Raw genomic sequence first — 23562 nt, 5'->3', positions numbered from 1 at the left:
TTCCATATCAGAGTGAGTAGTGGAGAGCTGTAGCCCAAATCAGAGGAAATCTGAGGGTGAAATGGGGCAGTGATGGCAAGTGGTTAATATGTAGGGATTTGATCAGTAAGTAAATATATTGGAGGTATGGGAGCCAGCTTTCTCACTGTTGGAAAAGGAACTTATAAATATGGGAAGGGGAGAAAACTAGGATGAACCTTGTGGTATTAGAGTTGGAAATATGAGTGTGAACCCCTGGTTTGGGTATAGATATAAATATATATGTGTGTATATGGAGCCGGGGGAGGGGAGAGAGAGCGAGATAGGAAGAAATAGAGTATATGTGTAAGAATCAGTAAATTTTATGTGCATATATTCCTGAGCTTTGGCCACTCAGAGGTCCTGGGAACACCATCACACTGGTAACAATGAATGTACCCTACTGCCTATTTCTTATTTTGCTTTTTGGTACCAGGGATTGAACCCCAAGGCACTTTACCACTGAGCCACATCCTCATCTTTTTTTGTTTTTTATTTTGAGACAGAGTCCCACTCTGTTGCTGAAGGCCTTGCTGAGTTACCTTGGCCGGCCTAAAACTTGTGATCCTTCTGCCTCAGCCTCCTGAGTCTCTGGGGTTACAGGTGTGTGCCACTATACCCAACCTATTTTTTGTTTTCTAAACACCATTGTTTACCAAAAGAAATCAGGGAGCCTTGAAGAAATGGACAGTTTCAGAACTGGGGCAGGGAAATACAGGATGAGCGTATAACATATATTGCCAGAAAGAGGAAATTTTTCAAAGAATGATGGGACTGTATAAGTAGGACATCGATGCCAGCTTGTAGGAGCTCCCTCTAGTCAAATTGGACATAATTTGAATGTCAAAATAATAGTGAACAAAAATGATTAAATAAATAATAATGGATGATAATCCATTAAGATAAAAATCCACAAATTCCTGTAACAATTTAATGAGGAATTAGATATTGTGTAGTCATAAAGTGCCTCCCCCCCAAATTATTATTAATTACAGAAGAAAAAATAATGATTTTACAGTAAAGAGGCATAGTAGACACTACCTTAATCAAATGATTGAAGTTGTCAGGCAGAGTGGCACACAGCTATAATACCAACAACTCAGGAGGCTGAAACAGGAGGATCACAAGTTCAAGGCCAGCCTTAGCAACTTAGTGAGACCCTGTCTAAACATAAAAATGGCATTTTTTAAAATCTTTTTGTAGGCTTCTGTCCTGATCCGGAGCCCAGGTGTCTGTGCTATGCAGAATCTGAAAACAAGCCACAGGGAGAACGCTGAGAACCCTGAGAGCCAGGAAATGGAACTGTTAACATTTATGGATATAGCCATTGATTTTACTGAAGAGGAGTGGGAATGCCTTCAGCCTGCTCAGAAAAATTTATATAGAGATGTGATGCTAGAGAACTATAGAAACTTGGCCTTCCTGGCCATGAATCCTAATCATATCCAAGAATATTCACTAGAAAAGGGAATACAACATATATTACATGAAGTGATAAGTGCAAAATATGGAAGTTGTGATCTTGACTATTTACCACAAAAGAAAACATGGAAAAATACAACTGAGAGTGAACACCAGGAATCATATAAAAAATCAGGCCTTGTTCATCACCAGAGAATTTATACTGGAGAGAAGCCCTACAAATATAAAGAATGTCGCAAAGCTTTTAGTAAAAAAAAAGGTCTTATTTACCACAGAGGAACCCACAATGGAGAGAAGCCCTACAAATGTAAAGATTGTGGCAAAGCTTTTGGTAAAAAATCAAACCTTATTTGCCACAGGATAACTCACACTGGAGAGAAGTCCTACAAATGTAAAGATTGTGGCAAAGCTTTTCGTCAAAAATCACTCCTAATTTGCCACAGCAGAACTCACACTGGAGAGAAGCCCTACAAATGTACAGAATGCGGCAAAGCTTTCGGTCAAAAATCATCCCTGATTTGCCACATCAGAACTCACACTGGAGAGAAGCCCTACAAATGTACAGAATGTGGCAAAGCTTTTCGTGACACATCAAACCTTATTCGCCACAGGAGAAATCACATTGGAGAGATGCCCTACAAATGTAAAGAATGTGGAAAAGCTTTGTGTCAAAAATCAGACCTTATTCACCACATGAGAACTCACACTGGAGAGAAGCCCTACAAATGTAAAGATTGTGGCAAAGCTTTTGGTAAAAAATCAAACCTTATTTCCCACAGGATAACTCACACTGGAGAGAAGCCCTACAAATGTAAAGATTGTGGCAAAGCTTTTGGTCGAAAATCAGAGCTTATTTGCCACATCAGAACTCACACTGGAGAGAAGCCCTACAAATGTACAGAATGTGGCAAAGCTTTTGGTAAAACATCATCCCTAATTTGCCACATCAGAACTCACACTGGAGAGAAACCGTACAAATGTAAAGATTGTGGCAAAGCTTTTGGTAAAAAATCAAACCTTATTTACCATAGCAGAACTCACACTGGAGAGAAGCCCTATAAATGTAAAGATTGTGGCAAAGCTTTTTGTCTAAAATCAGACCTTATTTGCCACATCAGAACTCACACTGGAGAGAAACCCTACAAATGTACAGAATGTGGCAAAGCTTTTGGTCGAAAATCAGACCTTACTTGCCACATCAGAACTCACACTGGAGAGAAGCCCTACAAATGTACAGAATGTGACAAAGCTTTTGGTCGAAAATCACACCTTACTTGCCACAGCAGAACTCACACTGGAGAGAAGCCCTACAAATGTACAGAATGTGGCAAGGCTTTTGGTCGAAAATCAGACCTTACTTGCCACAGGAGAACTCACACTGGTTAGAAGCCCTACAAATGTAAAGATTGTGGCAAAGCTTTTGTTCAAAAAATAGACGTTCTTCACCACAGCAGAACTCACTGGAGAGAAGCCCTACAAATGTAAAGAATGTGGCAAAGCTTTTACTCAAAAAACAGGCTTTATTTGCCACAGTAGAACTCACACTAAAGAGAAGCCTTACAAATGTAAAGAATCCAGCAAAGCATTCAGTCAAAAATCACACCTTATTTGCCACATCTGAACTCACACTGGAGAGAAGCCTCACAAATGAAAAGTATGTGACAAAGTTTTTATTCAAATATTACACCTTATTTGCCACAGAAGAATTTACGCTGGAGAGAAGCCTTACAAATATAAGGAATGTGGCAAAGCTTTTAGCAATAAAACAGGCCTTATTCACCACAACAGAACTCACACTGGAGAATAACCCTACAAAAGTGAATAATGTGGAAAAGTTCTAATAAAAAATAAAACTTTATTCACCACAGCAGAAGACATCCTGGTGAATGTGAAATGTGAATAAAGTAATAATACTTTTAAAGAAAGACTAAACCTTGGGGCTGGGGTTGTAGTTCCGTGGTAGAGTGCTAGCCTTGCATGTTTGAGATCCTGGGTTCGATCCTCAGCACCACATAAAAATAAATAAGTGAAATAAAGGTATTGTGTCCAACTACAACTAAAAAATAAACATTAAAAAAGAAAGACTAAACCTTATTAACAACAGAATTTATACAGAAAAGGACCCCTACAAATTGAAACAATGCAGCAAAGCTTTTAATAAGAAATCAATTCTTTTCACCACTAGGCTACTTATCCTGGAAAGAAGACATCTAAATGTAGAGAATGTAGAAACATTTTAATTATATATCATATATTACTAGACATCAGAGAAAACACCCTGGAGAGAAGCTCTACAAACAAGACCATTGTACCATTACTCTAAGAAAGGGACAACATTTAATCCTCACCACGATAACCATAGCATAGAGAAAATTTTGAAATGTGAAAATTGACAATGTGACAATGCCTCCAAAATTTATTCAGCAATACTCAGCACCTGTGGATGCATACTGGTTAGAGAAAATACAAATGGAAAAAAAAATTGTAGCTACATGTTTCTTAAACACTGCTTATTTTTGGAGAATTCATTGTGCCCAGAAACCCTAAAAAGTTAAATAATATATCCAAAATGTATTTAAGTTTTAAATTCATTAAACTTCTGAAAACTCATACTAGTAGTAAATATTGAACAGATTTTGTTCAAAATGTATGCCTCATATAACAATGAAACATTTATAATAAATGTGAGAGTATAGTAAAGTTATTATCTATATATTACACCTGGATGTATATGAGTATCAATAAAATACTTAACTCATTTAAGTTTAGAAAACAAGTAGTTGTCTTTAAATTTATTAAGCATTATCAAGTTATTTTGTAGAAATATCAGTCATAAATATCATATATGCATAGTAAAGAAACCTCATCTTTCAAAGAATATAATTGTTTTTCTAAATCAAAAATTACTATTTTCACTTTTGAATACTGAGAAAAGAATTATATGAAATCTATTTTTGATGTTTAACACTCAAGTGTAATATTTTAAACTTTATATTTTTTTTGTATTTCAGTTTAAGTTTAGGTATTTTTATACACTAAGCCACATTCCTAAGCCCTCTCTCCACTTTTTCAAATTTTGAGACTGTCTTGCTAAGTTGCTTGAAACCACACTAAGTTGCTGAGGCTGAATTTAAATTTCTGAAGTTACTCAGCTTCCCAGTTTGCTTGGATTACAAGCATGGACCATCATGCCAGGTTTACAGTGCATTTTTTTAACCTATATTTACCTTATGTATGCAATATGTCTTTATAACTGAATATTTGTTTATGTGTTAACACTCATGTATTGCATCCTGTTGTTAAATGACAGACATCATAGTAAAAAAGATAAAATAAAAATGGCAGAGGATGTAGCTCAGTGGTAGAGCACCCCTGGGTTTAATCCCTAGTACTGAAGGAAAACAACAACAAATGATGAAAGTTAATATAACCAGTATTCTTTGATTGAATCCAGAGGTGCTTTACCACTGAGCTCCTTTTCTTAATGAATTCCTTTTCTTCCTTGCCCCTCCCTCCATTCATTTGCCATTGCTGCCAGGAACATCTTCCTAAAAGACATGCCTGATCCTGATTTTGCTTTGCTAAAAACTAATGGTGGGTGCTGGGGTTGTGGCTCAGGGGTAGTGCGCTTACCTAGCACGCAAGAGGCACTGGATTCAATCTTCAGCACCACATAAAAATAAATAAAATAGGGGCTGGGGATGTGGCTCAAGCGGTAGCGCGCTCGCCTGCCATGCGTGCTGCCGGGGTTCGATCTCGGCACCACATACAAACAACAATGTTGTGTCCACCGAAGAAACTAAAAAATAGATATTAAAATTCTCTCTCTCTCTCTCTCTCTCAAAAAATAAATAAATAAGTAAATAAATAAAATAAAGGTATTGTGTCCATCTCCAACTAAAATAAAAATTTAAAAAACTAACTAATGGTGGCTTCCCATTTTGTGTAAGTGAAATTCAAACTCTTTAATATGACACGTAGCACTTTTCATAACCTACTTTTTGTCTATCAAAATGGCTTATTTTTCTGGGCCTCATTTTCCTCATTTCTAAAGACTCCTCCAGCATAAAATTTTTGGATTTATATATAGAATTTCTGATTCTAACTAAGTGATCTCTTCATAGGTTTAATCTTGTTCAGCGAACAACACAAGCTTGCACGGCTCTGGCCTTTAATCTTCATAGGAAATCTGAATTCCTTGTGGCATTGGCTGATTATTCTGTTAAATGCTTTGATATAGGTAAGAAGTCCTCTTCTTTGAGTTTTGAACCAGAGCAAATCATAGACTGAAGAACTGCAAAGAATTAACCCATAAGACTGCCTTCACTTCAGACACAGTGGCAAGCTGTGGGGTGAGAGTAGGGAACAGACCCAGGACCCTCTTCACTTCACATAGGCTGCTTCCCAACTCATGGTTCCCCAACTACCTTCAGATTCAGTGATTCATTAGAACAACTCACAGAATTTAGAAAAGCATTATACTTGTGATTATAGTCATAACGTAGCAAAAATTAGAGCCAGCCAAAGGAAGGAGGGGTATAATATAATCTGGGAATCTTCTAAAAGGGAAGCTTCCTTTGTCCTCAGGGACACGTTACCCTCCCAGCACTGACCTGTAGCAGTCAGCACCAATGTTGCTAACCCCGGAAGTTCACCAAGCCTGGTGTCAGGTTTTATCACTATAAAGGCATGATTGATTGAAATATCGCCCATGTGGTAGAATAAATTTCTAGTGCTCCTGCCCTCCCAAGAGGCTAGACTCATAGACCTTCTAATGATGTGACTGGTCTTTCTGTGCAGTCAGGCCCCACTGAGTTCTCTTCTTAACATAAACCATTTTTATGTTGCCTGAGGGACCACCATGAACAATGGGTTGGGAAATTACCTCCTAGGAGCCTAAACAAAAACCAGACTTCTCTTTGGAGGAAAAACTCCTTATTCTATAGGTATATATTAAAAAGAAAAAAAAAATATATGTCTAATTACCGGTATGTTTTATACCACATTATATATAATATATACATATATAAAATGTATTATATATACTATTTATGTTATATATATATAATATATATGTGTGTATATATATAATATGAAAAAGCATATTCACTGTAGAAAATTTGGAAACAACAGAAAAGTATGAGGATAAAATAAAAATTATAATTTTACTGTAATATGTATACATATACATATACATATTGGAGGGGTTACTGGAGATGGAATCCAGAGGTGCTTTACCACTGAGCTATATCTTCAGCCCTTTTAAATTTTTTTTTTTTACTTTAAGACAGGGTCTCACTAAGTTGCTTAGGACCTCTCTAAGTAGCTGAACCACTTAATGTATCAATTTTTAATTTTGCTAATTGAGATTGAAAAAACATAATTTCATTTAATAAAGCAAGGGACATTAAAGAATAATACTTTAACATTAGCTTTATGAAAAACGTACAGTATTATCCTTTTTTCATCTTACTGAAGACCAGTGAAAAATTAGTCATTAACTAATACCAGACTTTCCATTGGTGTTTGGAAGCCACAACTGTTTTCCTAAGAAATTTGTTCCTGTATCTTCAGTTTTGACCCAGTTTGAATGTTTCCATGTTGTTGTCTTGCTTTCTGACTATTCTCAGTTCCATCTTTATGGAGGAAGGATTCGGGTCATAAAAGTAAAGCTTGCCCCCTGTAGAAAATTTGGAAACATTACAGAGAAGTGTGAGGATAAAATAAAAATTATTATACTTTTACTACTTAGTGATAATTATCATGGATAGTTTTTGGTGTTTTCCTTACCATGGAGTTTCTCTGCTTACACAAATACACACACCTCAAAATCAGTTTTTAAAATCAAACTTTTCTCTTTCCCATGCTGCAAAATCTGTTCTTCTTCATGTTTTTCTTACATAATAGTATCAGTATCTTCTTCCATAACTAGAACCACTGGAGTCATAATTCCTCCTTTATCTCAATACATTAATTTGATCACTAAGTCCTTTGATATTTCACCTTCATAGCTTTTGAATTTATTTCATTTTTCCATTATCCTTTCTTAGTTTACCTCATCTCCTGCCTGGATTTTTATAGCAACACATAAAGGAGTCTTGTTCAATATCTTCCCTTCTTCCAGTACATACTCCATATGTGCTCAAAGTATTCTTTGTAAAATATGGACCATATATATGCTACTCTTCTACATAAAACTATTACCCACAAGAGAATTCCCAGACTCAGTGTCACATTTGAGGCTATTCTCAAACTCTTTGTAGGCCTCATCCTCTGATACTTCCATCAGACACGTTACTAACATGTCCCGTGGTACACTTTATCAGCCAGCCATGCGGGCTTCCCTTTTCATGGATATTGGTGGAGGTGCCTTATGTAATATGTAGTTATCAGTTAAATCAGTTCATGCATAGTGTTTACGTACAGTAGTATGTATAGGTGAACATGTAGAATGTATAGTGCTTCACTTGTGCAACAATTTTATTTTTACCATAGTCACCAAGGAGCTAGTTAGCTGGATGAGAGGACACGAATCATCAGTATTTTCAATCTCTGTGCATGCATCAGGGAGATATGCCATCACCACTTCTTCTGATACAGCACAACTGTGGGACTTGGATACCTTTCAGAGAAAAAGAAAACTGAATATTCGCCAGTCAGTGGGCATACAGAAGGTGAGTGATAGGCATCTTGGCATGTGCTTCTCAGACTAAGTTTTCTTTTTTAAAGTTTTGTTATAATTACAGCTGTGAAAACCCAACTCTCACAATGTGATGGTTTCAGTTTCTAGCTGCAGCCCCATAATTTTGTTATGAGCAACTTCAATCATATAGCAATTTGTCTGTATTATGGATTTATCCATCTTCCCGTCCTTCTGTTCATTAATTCTTTTTAGTGTGTTTTAAATCATAGACATCAGTGTACTTGAGCCTGTGTTTAATTGACTATAGTTCAATATTTATTAATGTAAGATTTTTATATGATGAAATACATAGGTCTTAAGTATTCATTTGTTAAGTTCAACAAATGCATACACCCATATAACCTATATAGCCCTATCATTACCATTATCCCAGAAATTTCCAGCATATCCTTCCTGGGTAAGCACTAGTATAATGTTTTCCACCATAGGTTGATTTTGCCTTTTCTAAAATTTCATACAAATTAGATTACTCAGTAATAGGTTATGTAAGGTTTTTTCACTCAGCATAATGTTTGAGATTTCATCTATATTTTAGGTATCAATAGCTTGTCCATTTTATTACTTATTAGTATTCCATTGTATAAATATACTACCTTTTTAAAAAATTTTCAATATCTTAACTGGGCATGGCGACAGATGCCTGTAATGCCAGTGACTTGGGAGACTGGGGTGGAAGGACCACAGTTCAAGTCCAAGCTCAGCAACTTAGCAAGACCCTATCTCAAAATAAAAACTATATGGTCTGGGGTTGTGGCTCAGTGGTAGAGCACTTGCCTGGAATGTGGGTGGCACTAGGTTTAATTCTCAGAAGTGCATATAAATAAATAAATGAATAAAATAAAGGTCCTTCGACAACTAAAAAAAAAATATTTTTAAAAAAACCTTATATATATGAAAAATTAAAAGTGCTCAGGGTGTAGCTCAGTTATAGAGTACCCTTGTGTTCCATCCCCAGAACTATACAGACAGACTCACAAATCCATTTATTTTGCTTTTAAGTTTAATTTTTTTCTTTTTTTGATTAGCTAAGTACTGTTTTCAGGAGTACCTAGGTCTCCCATGTGATAGTTTACTTTGCTTGAGGTTATATTGTATTTGCAGTATTGCTTTTAATTTCTTTGTTATTAACAGGAACAGCTAGTAATGCATGTCAAACTAAAAATTTGTTTTGTAGTCCCCCTGGAAATCCCAGAATTCCTTTGTGTGCCTTTAATAATTAAAAAGAGATAAAGTTATAGCCAGCTTATTCAGTAGGGCTTTAGACTAAATGTCTTAGTAGGTCTTTTATTCTTTAATTGCTTTAGTACTTCAATTGAATTTTAAATTCCAAAGAAAAGAGCATTGGGAATTGGAGCCCACAATGGAAATAGACTTATAAAACAACAACACAAAAAACATCTGTTCCTTTTACCATGAAATTAAAATTATACGCACTGGATAGTTGCCAATGCTAACCTTGCTTGGTAATTTAGACATTTTAGTTTAAAAAAGTATGATTCCAAATATTAGTGGTATAAGAATAAAATTAAATTTGGGGAAAAATAGTATATGTATGATATATGCATATAAGTGTACTATTTTAAGAATAGAACGCCATAGTCTATAAGTTACCAGCAAACTCTTTCTTAAAGAACTAGATTGTAAATGTTTTTGTCTTTTCAGGCCAAGAGTAAAATCATGTAGCCCCTTAAAAATGTAAAAGATTCTTAGTTCCTAGGCTATACAAAAATTAGACGTGGGCTAGACAGTTCTACCACTGGCTTACACTGTTGAAAATAGGAAATAAATATCTTACTCTTAAAGTAAAATTTAAATCTTTTTAAATTTTTACTAATCCTGAATTTTTATTCTAGGTTCTGATTTCTAAATTTTAAGTAGAACTTTGAAATATTTATTTATTTTGCTGATGCATGAAATCCTTGAAGTAACTTTCTTTGGGTCTTTTGCTATGAAGTTCATTTTTTTTTTTTTTTGGTCTTCTGAGTTTGGTTTATTTTGCTTATTAACATAGGTGTCAAGATCCATCCATTTTCATTTAAATGACATAATTTTTTCCAGATTCTTTTTTTAAATTTGTTTTAATTAGTTACGCATGACAGTACAATGATCTTGACATATCCTACCTTTGAATCAAATGGGGTATAATTTCTCATTATTCTGAGTATATAGGTTGCAGAATCACATTGATCATACAGTCACGTATATACATACAGCAATACTATGTCTATTTTATTCTGCTGTCCTTCCTATTCCCCCTTCCCTCCCCTACCCTCCCATATGAAGTTCATTTTATGATGGCACTTTTAGTGTCATCATAAAAAATTCCACTTTTTAGTCTAAAAATGTTCCATTTTTTTTCTCCATGACATTAACTGTTTGGAAATATCAGGCCAGTTGTTTTGGAAAATGCCCCACATTCTGTATTTGTCTTAGTGTTTCATCATTGTTGTTTAACTTGTTTTTTGCTACTGTGCATTTCTTATGAACTAGAAGTTAAATCTAAAGACTTTGCAATAGAGTCATGTTAAACTTTTCAACAAAATATTTACCAATGCAAAGCACTTAGCACAGTGCTAGTTGCCCAGAAGTGTTTAACTCGGTGGCAAAATATGTTTTGACCTTGGTTAATAGGGCAGCAAAAATTTGAACTGAATTGATGTGAGGTTGTAATAACATATTTGAATATAAGCTGTTGGCATAGGTCATATGATGCTATGGAATATGTGTTACATTGCAGTACTTAAGTTGAAAATAATTCTGAAATACATCTGGCCTCAAAGGTTTCAGACAAAGAACTATGGATCTTTGTTTCAAAGTGTTTTTATTTATTTATTTGCTACTGGGGATTGAACCCAGGGGTGCTTTTCCATTGAGATATATCCCCAGTCCTTTTTGTTTCTTATTTTGAGACAGAGTCTCACTAAGTTGCCTAGGTGGCCATGAACTTGAGATCTTCCTGCCTCAGCCTACCAAATCGCTGGGATTATAGATGTGAGCCACTATGTCTGACTTTCAAAGTGTTTTTTTTTAATTTTTTTTAGTTGTAGATGGACACAGTATCTTTATTTTATTTATTTATTTTTTAATGTGGTGCTGAGTATTGAACCCAGTGCCTCACACACATGAGGCAAGTGCTCACTGAGCTACAAACCTAGCCTTCCAAGTATTTTTAAAAGGACTCTAACCCCTTTCCACTGATTTTTTTTCTTTTTTCTTTTTTGGTATGTATTAGGAGCAGAAAGACTAATAGCAATAGATGCCAGTTGCTTACGTACAATGTAACTGGCACTTTGTAGTTATTTTTAACTAGATATTGTTTTTATAAAAGGATAAACTGAAGTTCAGAAACATGAAGTAACTTGTTTTTATAAAAGGATAAACTGAAGTTCAGAAACATCAAGTAACTTGTCCTGTGTTGCATTATTTGCAAAAAGAGTTGCAGTTTGAATTCAAACCTGTCTTTCCGAAAAGCTTTCCATCACACCATATTGCTTCTCAGGTAAACCAGTTACACCTCTTCAAATTATTACATTGTGATTCCTTTTTTTTTTTTTTTTTTTTTTGAGAGAGTGAGAGAGGAGAGAGAGAGAGAGATTTTTAATATTTATTTTTTAGTTCTCGGCGGACACTACATCTTTGTTGGTATGTGGTGCTGAGGGGCCGCACGCACGCCAGGCGAGCGCGCTACCACTTGAGCCACATCCCCAGCCCCCAGATTACTTCTTTGGCCCACCTGTGTCCCACCCCTCGGGCCTTCCAACCTACATTACATCACCAAACCTATAAGAAGGGGAAACAACCGCACTTCCACGGATCCCACCTCTTGGGTCCCCTTCTTCCTCCGGGAGAAGTCTTTTCTGCTGTCCTTTAATAAACTTCCAATTTCTACTCTGACCTTGCCTCGGTGTGCTTCTTTGGTGTTACTCTTCAACATCGGGGAAGCAAGGACTGGTCACTTGCCAACAGCGTTAACAATAGCATCTCTTAGCAAATCATCACACACCGCGGGAAAATCAAATAACAACTCTAAAACATGATTAGCACTTTCACTGGCGGGAACAAGTTGGGTAGGGGTGATTGGTCAGTACAAAAAGGGTATTCATTTGAACTGATTGTTTTGAGCCAAGAGGGGTGTACATGCTGAACTACATGGTTTCCCAACATGTTATCAACCACCATAAATTACTGGGAGGGTCATCTGGCATCCCAGGTATCTCCCTGTCTCATGCTGATTGGTGGTTGCTAGGGGGTTGCTATGGACCTCCACCTAACCTGACTGAGTCAGGGACACCTGGCGCAGCAGATCTCTCCTGTTATTTGTAGATAAACAACTTAGCAGGGTGGGAATGTGCCTAGGAGTGCTCTGTGGGTCTTTCCAAGGACAAAGGTCATGTCCCTTCCTTGGACAGGCTTTGCTCTGAGGTAGAGGCTGGTTTTTCAATTATATGATTCTCCAAATGGTGGACCACTCAGGAAAGTTCTCAATGTAACAGAGTGCATCACAATTCAAATATAATAAAAGAAAATAATAAAAAATATGTACGCATGACCAAAAAAATCCTACAGTCAGAAGATAAGTGAGAAAGTGGGGGAAAATGTTTTCAAAAGATATCACAGAGCCAGGCGGGGTGAGGCACGTATGTAATTCCAGTTACTCAGAAGGCTTAGGCAGGAGGATCACAAGTTCTAGGCCAGCCTCATCAAATTGGCAAGACTCAGCAAATTAGGGAGACCCTGTCACAAAAAAAAAAAAAAAAAAAAAAAAAAAATTCCCATGGGCACAATGTCTTTATTTTGTTTATTTATTTTTATGTTGTTGAGAGCCACAGTTTAGTTGGAATGACACCTGGCATTTTGCTAGAGGGAATGGTTGAAAGGTGACCCTGCTCCAGGGAATAGGGCAGCTCCAGGATTAGGGCAGATCCTGCTGGGAATAGGGCAGCTCCTGCTGCCTCGGGTGCCCACTACTTTGGAGTTCCCGTTGAGTTTTCTCGGGGTTCCCAGAGAATTGGGTCGCAGAGCCCGGTGGAGGGAGAGTATTCCCAGGAAGTGTGTGTAGAGTGCTGGTGAGAGTTCGGGAATAAAGAGTTGCTGTTTGTACCTACAAGGCTTTGTGGCGGCTCGGTTATTTTGTGCCCAGCCAGACTGCGGCATTATGTGGTGCTGAGGATCAAACTCAGGGTCTCACAACTGTGAGGTGAGCACTCTACCACTGAGCCACAACCCCAGCCCCCAAAATTTAAAAACCTGCTGATGTCATTCAGTTCAATCCCCAGTACCAAAATGGAGGGAGGTGTGGGATTTTAGTGGTAAAGGACTCATGGGTTTGATCCCTAGTACCACAAAATACATCACAGAAAAAGGCTAATATCCCCCAAGTATATAAAGACCAGGAAAATGAGTGTGTGGGGGGGGAGGACAAAAATTCAATAAAAATGAACAAAATCTTTGAATAGACAATTCAAAAAATAAGATATTGTTAACCTAGCCCATATTAAAATATTTTAAGCTTTTCTTGTAATAAAAGAAATAATAATTAACATTATACTAGATTCTATTTCTCACCTCTCAGTTTGGCAAAAGATAACAAAACTAATCCCCAGATGGGGATTTTTTTTTTTTTAAAGAGAGAGTGGGAGAGAGAGAGAGAGAGAGAGAGAGAGAGAGAGAGAGAGAGAGAGAGAGATTTTTTTCAATATTTATTTTCTACTTTTTCAGCGGACACATCTTTGTTTGTATGTGGTGCTGAGGATCGAACCCGGGCGGCACACATGCCAGGCGATCGCCATACCGCTTGAACCACATCCCCAGCCCCAGATGGGGAATTTATAACAATAAAACCAAGATAAACATTTATACTTTACCCCAAAGATAAACCTATGTAGAGAATAAAATATTATACAAAAAAGTCAGATACAGGGTTGTCTATTATTGCATTATTTATTTATTTTTATTTGTTCCTTTTAGATATACATGATAGTGGAGTGTATTTTGACATACATACAAATGTATAACTCATTCTAATTAGGATAATTTATTCTAATTAGAATGCCACTCTTACATGGTGTGGAGTTTTACTGCTCATGTATTCACATTTGAACACAGGAAAGTTACGCGGATTCGTTCTACTGTCTCCTGTTCCCATCCTCCCTCCCTTCCCTTCATCCACCTCTGTCTAATCCAATGAACTTCTAGTCTTTCCTCCCCTCTCCCCCCAACCCTTATTGTATGTTGGCATCCACATGTCAAAGAGCATTTGGCCTTTGGTTTTTTGGAATTGGCTCATTTCACTAAGCATGATAGTCTCCAGTTTTATCCATTTACTGGCAAGTGCCATAATTTCATTCTTCTTTATGGCTGAGTAACATTCCATTATGTATATGTACTACATTTTCTTTTTTTTTTTTTAGAATTTTAATATTTATTTATTTTTTTTAGTTTTCGGCAGACACAACATCTTTGTTTTTATGTGGTGCTGAGGCAAGCGTGCTACCACTTGAGCCACATCTCCAGCCCTGTACTACATTTTCTTTATCCATTCATCTGTTGAAGGGCACCTAGGTTGATTCCATAGCTTAGCTATTTTGAGTTGAGCTACTATAAACAGTGATGTGACTGTGTCACTGTAGTATGCTGATTTAAAGTCCTTTGGGTATATATTAAGGAGTGAGATAACTGAGTCAAATGATGGTTCCATTCCAAGTTTTCTGAGGAATCTCCATACTGCTTTCCAGAGTGGGTGCACCAATTTGCAGTTCCACCAGCAATGTTATGAGTGTACCTTTTTCTCCATATCCTCACCAACAACTTATTGTTGCTTATACTCTTGATAATTGCCATTCTGACTGGAGTAAGATGGAATCTCAGTGTAGTTTTAATTTGCATTTCTCTAATTTCTAGAGATGTTGAACATTTTTTTATATATTTGTTGATCATTCCTATTTCTTCTGTAGAGTGTTCAGTTCTTTAGCCCATTTATTGATTGGATTATTTTTCTGATGTTGAGTTTTTTTTTTTTTAGTTCTTTGTATATCCTGGAGATTAATGCATTATTTATCATTACAACATATTAGAAAGAACTGAAGTAACCATACTTAGGAGACTGGTTGAATAAACAGCAGCAGCTTTACATACTGGAATAACATGCAGCTGTTAACAAAGAATGAGGGATCTCACATACAGAGCTTTTTGTTACCTAACAGCATCTTTCACTTATTCTCTGATTTGCTTACTGTCTGTCTCTCTAACTAGAAAGGAAGCTCCATGCATGTACAGCATTGTTTTGTTCATCATTATAGCCCAGCACCCAGGACAGTTCTTGTCTACAAGTAGGTGCACAGTTAGAATTTATTGAACTGTTGAAAGAACATTCCCTTTGTAAAAAGAGCAAATGTAATCTTGGTATCATGAGGAATAGAACAATTTACCTGGAGAAGACATGCAAACAAAGATGTTGTGTCCGCCAACAACTGAAAAATAAATATTGAAATTCTCTCTCTATCTCTCTCTTAAAAAAAAAAAAAGAGGCAATGATGGATGAAGAGCCATTTCAGATGTCCTAGCTCCAGCTGAGCTTCTATTAAATGCAACCATGAGTGACCTAAGCTATACCATGTGGAGCAGAACTGCTCACCTGAGCCCAGAATCGAGACAAACAGGAAATCATCACTGCTTTAAGTCAAAAGTTTTGAGGTGGTTTACTACACAGAGGTAGACAACAGAACATTATCAAATCATCAAATGTTTAAGTTGGTGAAAGCAAGTAAGAGATACAATGTAGGAACCAGCTCCTATTGGCTTATAGGAGCCAACCGCTAAATTTTCTGGAATTATCGAGTCAATTATTAAACACAGCTGTTATTTAAAATTAAATTATATAAACTTACATTAAAAATAAATTACGTGTGCTCCATTTGTGTACTATGAATGAATCTGGTGTCCTGTATAACAAATTAGAACAAATAAATTAATTTCAAAAATTAAAAAATAAATTACGGCTTAAAAAGGTAATAAATACTTCTTAATTATCATACTGCATTTTATTTTTATCTGTACTCCTGAGGTTGTGTCTTGTATCTGTGCAATTATATCATGAAATTTGACTGAGAAGGGGCCTGTTAGGTGCTGATTTCTTGCTGATCATCACCTTACATTGGTCTGTGGCCTCTCTCTCACGCACTCTTCAGGATGGCCACTCAAGGAAAGATGCTATGCTGCCCTGGAACATTTTACTGGACAATAAATGCTTAGTTCAATCAGTTTCTCTTCCTCCTTTAGAGCAAGTAGAGGCCTTTTATTCATGGTTTACTGGCATCATGTCACACTTGATTGATAGCCTGTCCTCTGAGCCCACAAATGTTATTAGAAGCCTATGAATCAAGGCTGATTACCAAGGCCGCATGAGATATTCCCAGTGTTCTCTGACTCCACAGCCCTCTGCCCAGGGCAGGCGGGCACCTGCACAGTATAATACTACATGTTTAACTTAGCCAACAGAACCTTCCCAAACTGGGTATACTAATGCCTGCAATAACACAATCAGAAATTAATTTGTCTGGCACAGAGGTTGTAAATATTTTTTAATCTAATTGTCAACAAGTAGGGAATTATGAAATTATGCCTCCTCCATAAGATGGAGTATGCAGTAGCATACAAGCCCAAGTGTCCCTAGAGTGACCAGGCTCCTCAAGACAACTTTATTTATTTTTTTTATTTTTTAATATTTATTTTCTAGTTTTCGGTGGACACAACATCTCTGTTTGAATGTGATGCTGAGGATCGAACCTGGGCCGCACGCATGCCAGGCGAGCGCGCTACCGCTTGAGCCACATCCCCAGCCCCTCAAGACAACTTTAGATGTACACAGTCTGCTAACTCCACACCCTTTTCCTCTCTGGCCACCTGGAAGGGCTGTAAAGACTGGAAATTGCAGGCACAGCCCATTCTGTCATAGACCAGAGAGCCTCCTCCTTCCTATGGTGTGGAGAAGGCCTTTTAGAAACACTAGTCTATGTCAGCAGTTTTCTCATTGGATGTGGGCACCAACTTGCTGCCAGTCAAGATCAACATCACATTTTCCCTCTCTTCTGATATTGTACTATTTCAGCTGTAGGTGCCAAATCCTTTTGATTAAACATGAAAAACTGCCCTTGGTTGCTTTCATGTATGTTTTATGAGAACACCTGGGCATGAATATTTATTTAAGCAGCTTGGAACACATCCCTTTGATTTTTTTTTTCCCAGTTCTGACTCATATTAAAGCTGGAGGGAGGTGCCCTATGTCATATTCACCTACAGTGGCTTCTGCCTCTGTCCTCCCTCTCGTAAGGCCAACTAGCTAAGTCATCTAGGAAATGGAAAACATTGCCTGGGCTTGCATCAGCTGGCAGCATGACACATATTTCTGCAGCACGGATGAAACAGAAGTTTCTTCTGCAGCGTCAGCTCTGCTTGTCATCCAGCTGTTGCCTTCTGTTGCCTTTCCTTCAACAGCTCTTTATGACTTTTTGTCTCAAACAACAGCTCCTTCCCCCAACCCCAACTCCTCACCCTCTTTCTGCCTCAAGCCTGGAACTAATTTTAACACCGCTGCAGTCTGAGGGATGTATCCAGAGTTTCCCTAGAACCTTTCAGGATAACACCCCAACTCCTTAGAATGGCAGTCTGAGTGGTTTTATGTCCTGATGTTTGCCTGTCTCTTACTCTTATTCTCTCGCCATTTACCCACACCCAACGATAATAGTCATTGTTATTGCCATTATTATTGTTGTCATTAGCGGTCTCCAAGTGCTAAGCACTTTGTGTGTACTTTGTATAATGCCTGTGCCTCCTGCTCTTGCGATGAACACAGTAACTCTGGTTTCTGGAAGGTACCACTTTGCTGCACAACCCCCTGCCTTTCTGCAGATGCCCTTTCCTCCTCTCACTTCTCCTCTCCCTTGCCAGCCCCTTTTCATCCTTCCAGCCTTGCCCCCTTGCATCATCATCTCCTGAAGCCATCTCTCGTTGTTTTTTCCCCTTTCCAGTTCCTACTTTAGAAATACAAGGCCAGTCCTAGCTCAGGTAACCAGAGTACAGCAAAGACAGGGGGTCAGGTGAGCTTCTGGGACAGTCAGAACAAGGGACATAAATGCGGCCAAGATGACCACTTACCATGGCTTTTTTTTTTTTTTCCTGCTTTCCCTTGAGCATCAGAAATTCTCTTAAATTGACTCTCACTACAAAATTGAAGTTATTCTGGGAGCTCCTGGGCTGAGACTTGCATTCTTCCGTCTCATGCAAAAAAAAAAAAAAATCTCAGGGAGGGTTCTGATTGGCTCATTCGAGTCAGGCTCCACCCCTAGACCAATCATATGACCAGTGAGGGGGAGGCTAAGGTGTCAGTTTCTGCAAGTGTTTGGGAGAAAGCGGTACATTTCTGGGGGATAGGCTGGAGGGTTGTGCAGGGAGTAGACTGTCATTATAATCCTCCCACACTCTTCCACAGCCCAACTTGCTTTGTGCTATGTTATTATTTTAAAATTGAAATCCTCTGTTTACCAACAAGATTCCTTTTAATATGCAAATAAATTATTTTTTAGCAGAGGATGAAACAAAATCTTCTTATAAAGATTCCCAGAGAGTTTTAACCCAGGCTAGTGATAAATTCTTTTCTGGTTTGGGCAATGGGTCTTTGGAAGACATAGAATCACACCAACGTGGCCCCTAAAAGGACAGAGAAGCATACAAGAGGCAGGGCGATATAAGGCAGCCAGCTAGGTCTAGATTTGAATCTTGGCTTTTTAGCTCTGTGACCTTGGCAAGGCTCAGCTTCCTCATTAGTAAAATGAGGACAAAATTATTGTATTATGTGGTGCCACAGTCTGGCTGGGCACAGAATCAGGAGCCACCACACACCTTGTAGATTCAAACAGCAATTCTTTATTCCCGAACTCACACCGGCCCTCTACAAACACGTTCTGGGGAAATCCAAGTTCTGCCGCAAAATTCACATACTCCACCAGGCTTTGAATCCCAAATACTTTTTGAATCCCAGGAGAACTCAAGGGGAACTCAGGCTGCAGGATACGCCCTATTCCCAGCAGGAATAACCTTAAACCTGGAACCGCCCTAAACCCAGATTGTCCTAAACTGGGAATGCCCTAAACCCAAGGAGCGGGATACTCCCTAAAACCTGATCCACCCTAAACCCGGATCCACCCTAATCCAGTAGGATCCTCCTTAAACCCGGATCCACCCTGGTCCTTGAGCAGGGTCACCTTTCTCAAACATACATGCAATGTCACTGCAAAGTGTCCGAGGCAAGTCCATTTCCACGAGTCCTTCCTCTAAGCAACATGGGGTACGCTGGCAAGGAAATTTTGATGCGTCATTCCTACTTGGCAATGGCTCTCAGCAATGCGGGATAGGATATGTAGAGTGCAGAAAAAGTCGGGGGAAATCCTTTCCTGCTCAAAGCATTGCCAACACCCCTACAACAATGCTAGGCTTAGAAAGAGACAAGAATAATGTTAAACATATTTACATGCATATGTATACAGGAGCCATGCAAAATACAAAAACTAAAAAATGCTTCATAAGGGAGAAATGGGGAGGCAGGCATCAACAAGATCTGGAAAAGGAAGGTGAGGAACTCCACAACAAACAAAATTTGTCTTATTTTGCAAATAAAGTCTCTCAGGTAAATTCTGGGAGCTGCCTTCAGAAGAACTGATGAAAAACTTGTTTGAAACAACCTAGATGCCCATCAATAGATGAATAGATAAAGAAACTGTGATACATATACACAGTAGAATATTACTCAACATTAAAAGAGAATAAAATCTTTGGATCATATATTTTACCTTTGTACCCTAATAAAGAAACCTGACTTTAAATAAATAAATAAATAAAAGAGAATAAAATTATGGCATTTGCAGGTATCTGGATGGAGTCGGAGAACATCATGCTAAGCCAAGTAAGCTAATCCCAAAAAAAACCAAAGGCCAAATGTTTTCTCTGATTACTGGATGCTGATCCATAATGGGGGGGGGCCCAATTGGGAAGAATGGAGGAAATTTGGATTGGGCAAAGGGAAGTGTGGGGAGGAGAGGAGGAATGGGGCAGGAAAGATGGTGGAATGAGATGGACATCATTATCCTAAGTACATATATGATTACACAAATAGTCCGAGTCTATATCGTGTACAACCAGAGAATTAAAATGTTGTGCTATATTTGTGTACAACAAATTGAAATGCATTCTGCTGTCATGTATAATTAAGTAAACAAATTTTTTAAAAAGCCTGTATGAATACAGAGACAATTTTGCAGTGCTGGGGATGGAACCCAGGGTTTTGCACATGCTAGGCAAGTGCTCTACCATTGAGTTACACTCTGTTACACTCCTCAGCCCATGGTGACAACTTTCAGTTTCCTCTGTTCCCAGGTGTCTAAATCTTTCCTGGTTACAGTATTTAATGAGATTCCTAGGGTGGGACTTTAAGAAATTATATTTCTTTTGGAATTAATTTTCTCAGATAAGAGCACTTCAGAGAAAACCCCACCTGTGCTTAGGAGAGAAACAAGGGAACATTAGAGAGACCTGGATTCTGAGACAGTTTTTCAGCTCCACGTGTCAAGAAGTCACACTTTGGGCTGAGGTTGTGGTTCAGTGGTAGAGCACTTGCCTAGCATGTGTAAGGCACTGGGTTTGATCCTCAGCACCACATAAAAATAAATAAATAAAATAGGGTATTTTGTCCATCTACAACTAAAAAAAAAAAATTAAAACTAATGAGCAACAACAAACATGTCACACTTTGGGTTTTTATTTATATTGTGTAAATATTTATATTGTGGAAATAAGAAGCCTACAAAACTAAGTCTTCCTTTTGTGCAGAAAGCCTTTTTCACCTCATCCTTCCAGGCCCAACTTGAATGTCACCCCTCTTTTTCACAGCTCTCTTTTTCCCCAGAGAATTCATTGCTCCCTTCTCTCAAATGTACCCATACCTTAATTATAGCACTGATCACACGGTGTTACATTAACACATCCATTTCTCCATGTACCTCTTATTACATTGTAAGCTGTGAGCTTTCCAAGGACAAAGAACTCATCTTATTTGTCCACTGCAGCTCAGCTCCTTGTACAGTGTCTGACAAGTAATTGGCATTCAAAATAATAGATAAAGACCAGCTGATGATTGAATCAAAGATGAATGATAAGAGCAAGACATGGCCTACCTGTGGACGGAAGGTCTAATCCAGGCTCTTTACCAAATGTGATGGGAAGAAATTTAAAGACACGTCATTTGTAAGCCTTAGGTCTTTAAAGAATAGTTCAAAAGCCAGTATTTGAAGAGTCATTGAGTTGCATAACTGTCCCCAAATTGTGATATCAAAAATTGTTTGTATTGGGGGAACACAAGAGTAGAGGTGTAAAGAATAGGTGGTCAGGGTTTGTTTAGGTTTGTTACAAAAGTCAAAATAAAGTGACATGTCAGATGTGTGTTGTAAGATATCGCAAAGGAAATAGTGAAATAAGGAGAAGAGCCTGTCTCCAACAAAACAGAAATCTCATTCAGAAATCCTGAACTTGACATTGATTATAATGAAGTGCATCCAAGTTATTATGTGTGTCAGGAGGAAATAATATGTGTAAACATGTGTCTGGTTGTGGTCCTCTGGATGCCTATCTGAAAATATAAAATGGTATTTTCTTTATAAGTGCACATAAGAATTTCAAGGAAGGCATAGATAAGCTTCCAAACTGTATATTATATAGAAATGGATGTGGAAGGGGGTTAACAAGGAACTATCCCATTCCTGCTATTTGCATATGAGAAAGTTGGAACTCAGGAAGTTTTGACTTACCTAAAATCATGCAACTATTTAGTGGCTGAGCGAGGATCATAAACTCAATCTTCTTATTGCTTTCCCCTTTTTAACTGCTACTTGGCATTCTTTTAATTTTAAAAACATAGTCTGGAGTAGTTTAAGTTTAAATCATAGCTCAAGTAAGTATTTTTAAAAAACATGTTTTCAGTGTTTACCATGTGTCTGGCACTGTGTCAGATGCCAGGAGGCATAAAACAAGTGAATGCCTCCCCTCAACAAATTTATTTTGTCCTCTTTTTTTGTGTCAGGCTCTATGCTACATTCTGGGGAGGTCCTTGCTTTTATGGAGTTAACAATCAAACACGGGCAGGTTACATTAATCAGTGAATCACACAACTAGTGAGTATGTGACAGGGATAGAAGGGAAAGATTAAATTCCGTGAGTCTATCATCTTTTCCACATTTTAAAGAGGAAAGATGATAGCTCTGGGTTAGCCTCTAGATTCTTTTGTCTGCAACTGCTGTTAATAGGGGTGGGGGGTTTAAAGAAAGACAAAGTTGAATCATATAACAAAAAAGTGAGAGATAGGAACCCTGGTGTTCTATGGGCTTTAAGGAAGCTTTTAGAAAAGAAGAGAAGGAGAGAAGCCCAGAGGTTTGTGGAGGTGTACTTTAGATACTGGGAAACAGGGATGATGTAAGAGTTGTCAATTCTGTTCACCAAATATTTGGGTTCTTCCTCTGTCTAAACACTTAGTAGTTATTGTAGGTTGCACGATGGTCCCCATTCTCCACTTCTGCCCAGATCCATGACCACTGTGAAACTTCTTAATGCTTTCCTGAAATGAGGAGAACATAGTACTCTGTCCCTGGACTCAGCCAGCCACTTACTTGGCCATTTGAAAGAGGTACAAGTGATAACATGCCAGCTCCAAGCCTATACATATTGCGTGCCTGTTTGCTCATCCACACCATTGTCACTGCCATGAAAACACACCTTGACTAGCCTGCACCAGGATGAGGCACCAGGTGAGAGACACTTGGGACAGAGTCAAGTTGCCCCAGTTTCCCTAAATGAGGCCAGATTATAAAACTATCAATCAGAAGCCCCCCAGACATGTGAGACCAGCCAAGATCAGGAGGGACAGCTGGCTGGTCCAGATACATGAGTAATAAATGTTTATCATTGAATGCTGCAGAGTTTTGGTGGTTTTTTTTATTTGCTGTTTTTTTGTTTGTTTGCTTTGTCTTGTTTTTTGTTTTTACAGCATTAATGTAACTGCACATAACTTATTTAGTGGGATTGCACTTCCTTGCCCTTTGTGTTTAGATGGGGCCATAGTTCTGGTAGTGAGTGCAAAAGTAATGATGTCATTTCTGTTCTAGAGCATTTCATTGCTTGTGTGAAACTCTCTAAAACCATTTTTTTCCTCCTGGCATATAAACAAAAAACTCTGAAATAATGGCAACTCCATTAGCCTGCATCCACAAGAGACTAAGATGAGCTCAACACCCAGATATAAGGAGTTGTTTTAGGCCATTGAGAATTTGAGTTCTTAATTATTGTGGCATAACAGTTCAGCCTGCCTGAAGAAGGTGGGA

The 23562-nt window shown here is 38.0% G+C and overlaps 1 protein-coding gene across 5 annotated transcripts in view; it reads left to right on the top strand.

Annotated features, from left to right (window-relative positions):
* The window catches only part of LOC144255674 (uncharacterized), a 43680-nt gene that overhangs the window by 6842 nt on the left and 13276 nt on the right, over positions 1–23562 (top strand). The window contains exons 3-6 of one of the 5 annotated variants that reach the window (XR_013343868.1): positions 5565–5680; positions 7936–8114; positions 11518–11642; positions 11759–12037. Coding sequence is in view for 1 of the 5 variants with exons in the window: in XM_077800367.1 (XP_077656493.1) it covers positions 1258–2821 (1564 nt within the window). In the remaining 4 variants the exon portion in view is untranslated. Of the gene's footprint in view, positions 1–1221; positions 2822–5564; positions 5681–7935; positions 8115–11471; positions 11643–11758; positions 12038–15667; positions 16075–23562 lie in introns of those variants that run through there. The other 4 variants (XR_013343869.1, XR_013343871.1, XR_013343870.1 and 1 more) reach the window with 4 other exon arrangements.

The sequence above is a fragment of the Urocitellus parryii genome, chromosome 7 (genome assembly GCF_045843805.1).
Source record: "Urocitellus parryii isolate mUroPar1 chromosome 7, mUroPar1.hap1, whole genome shotgun sequence".
In the NCBI taxonomy this organism is placed as follows: Eukaryota; Metazoa; Chordata; class Mammalia; order Rodentia; family Sciuridae; genus Urocitellus; species Urocitellus parryii.
This window is presented reverse-complemented; position numbering and strand designations above follow the sequence as displayed.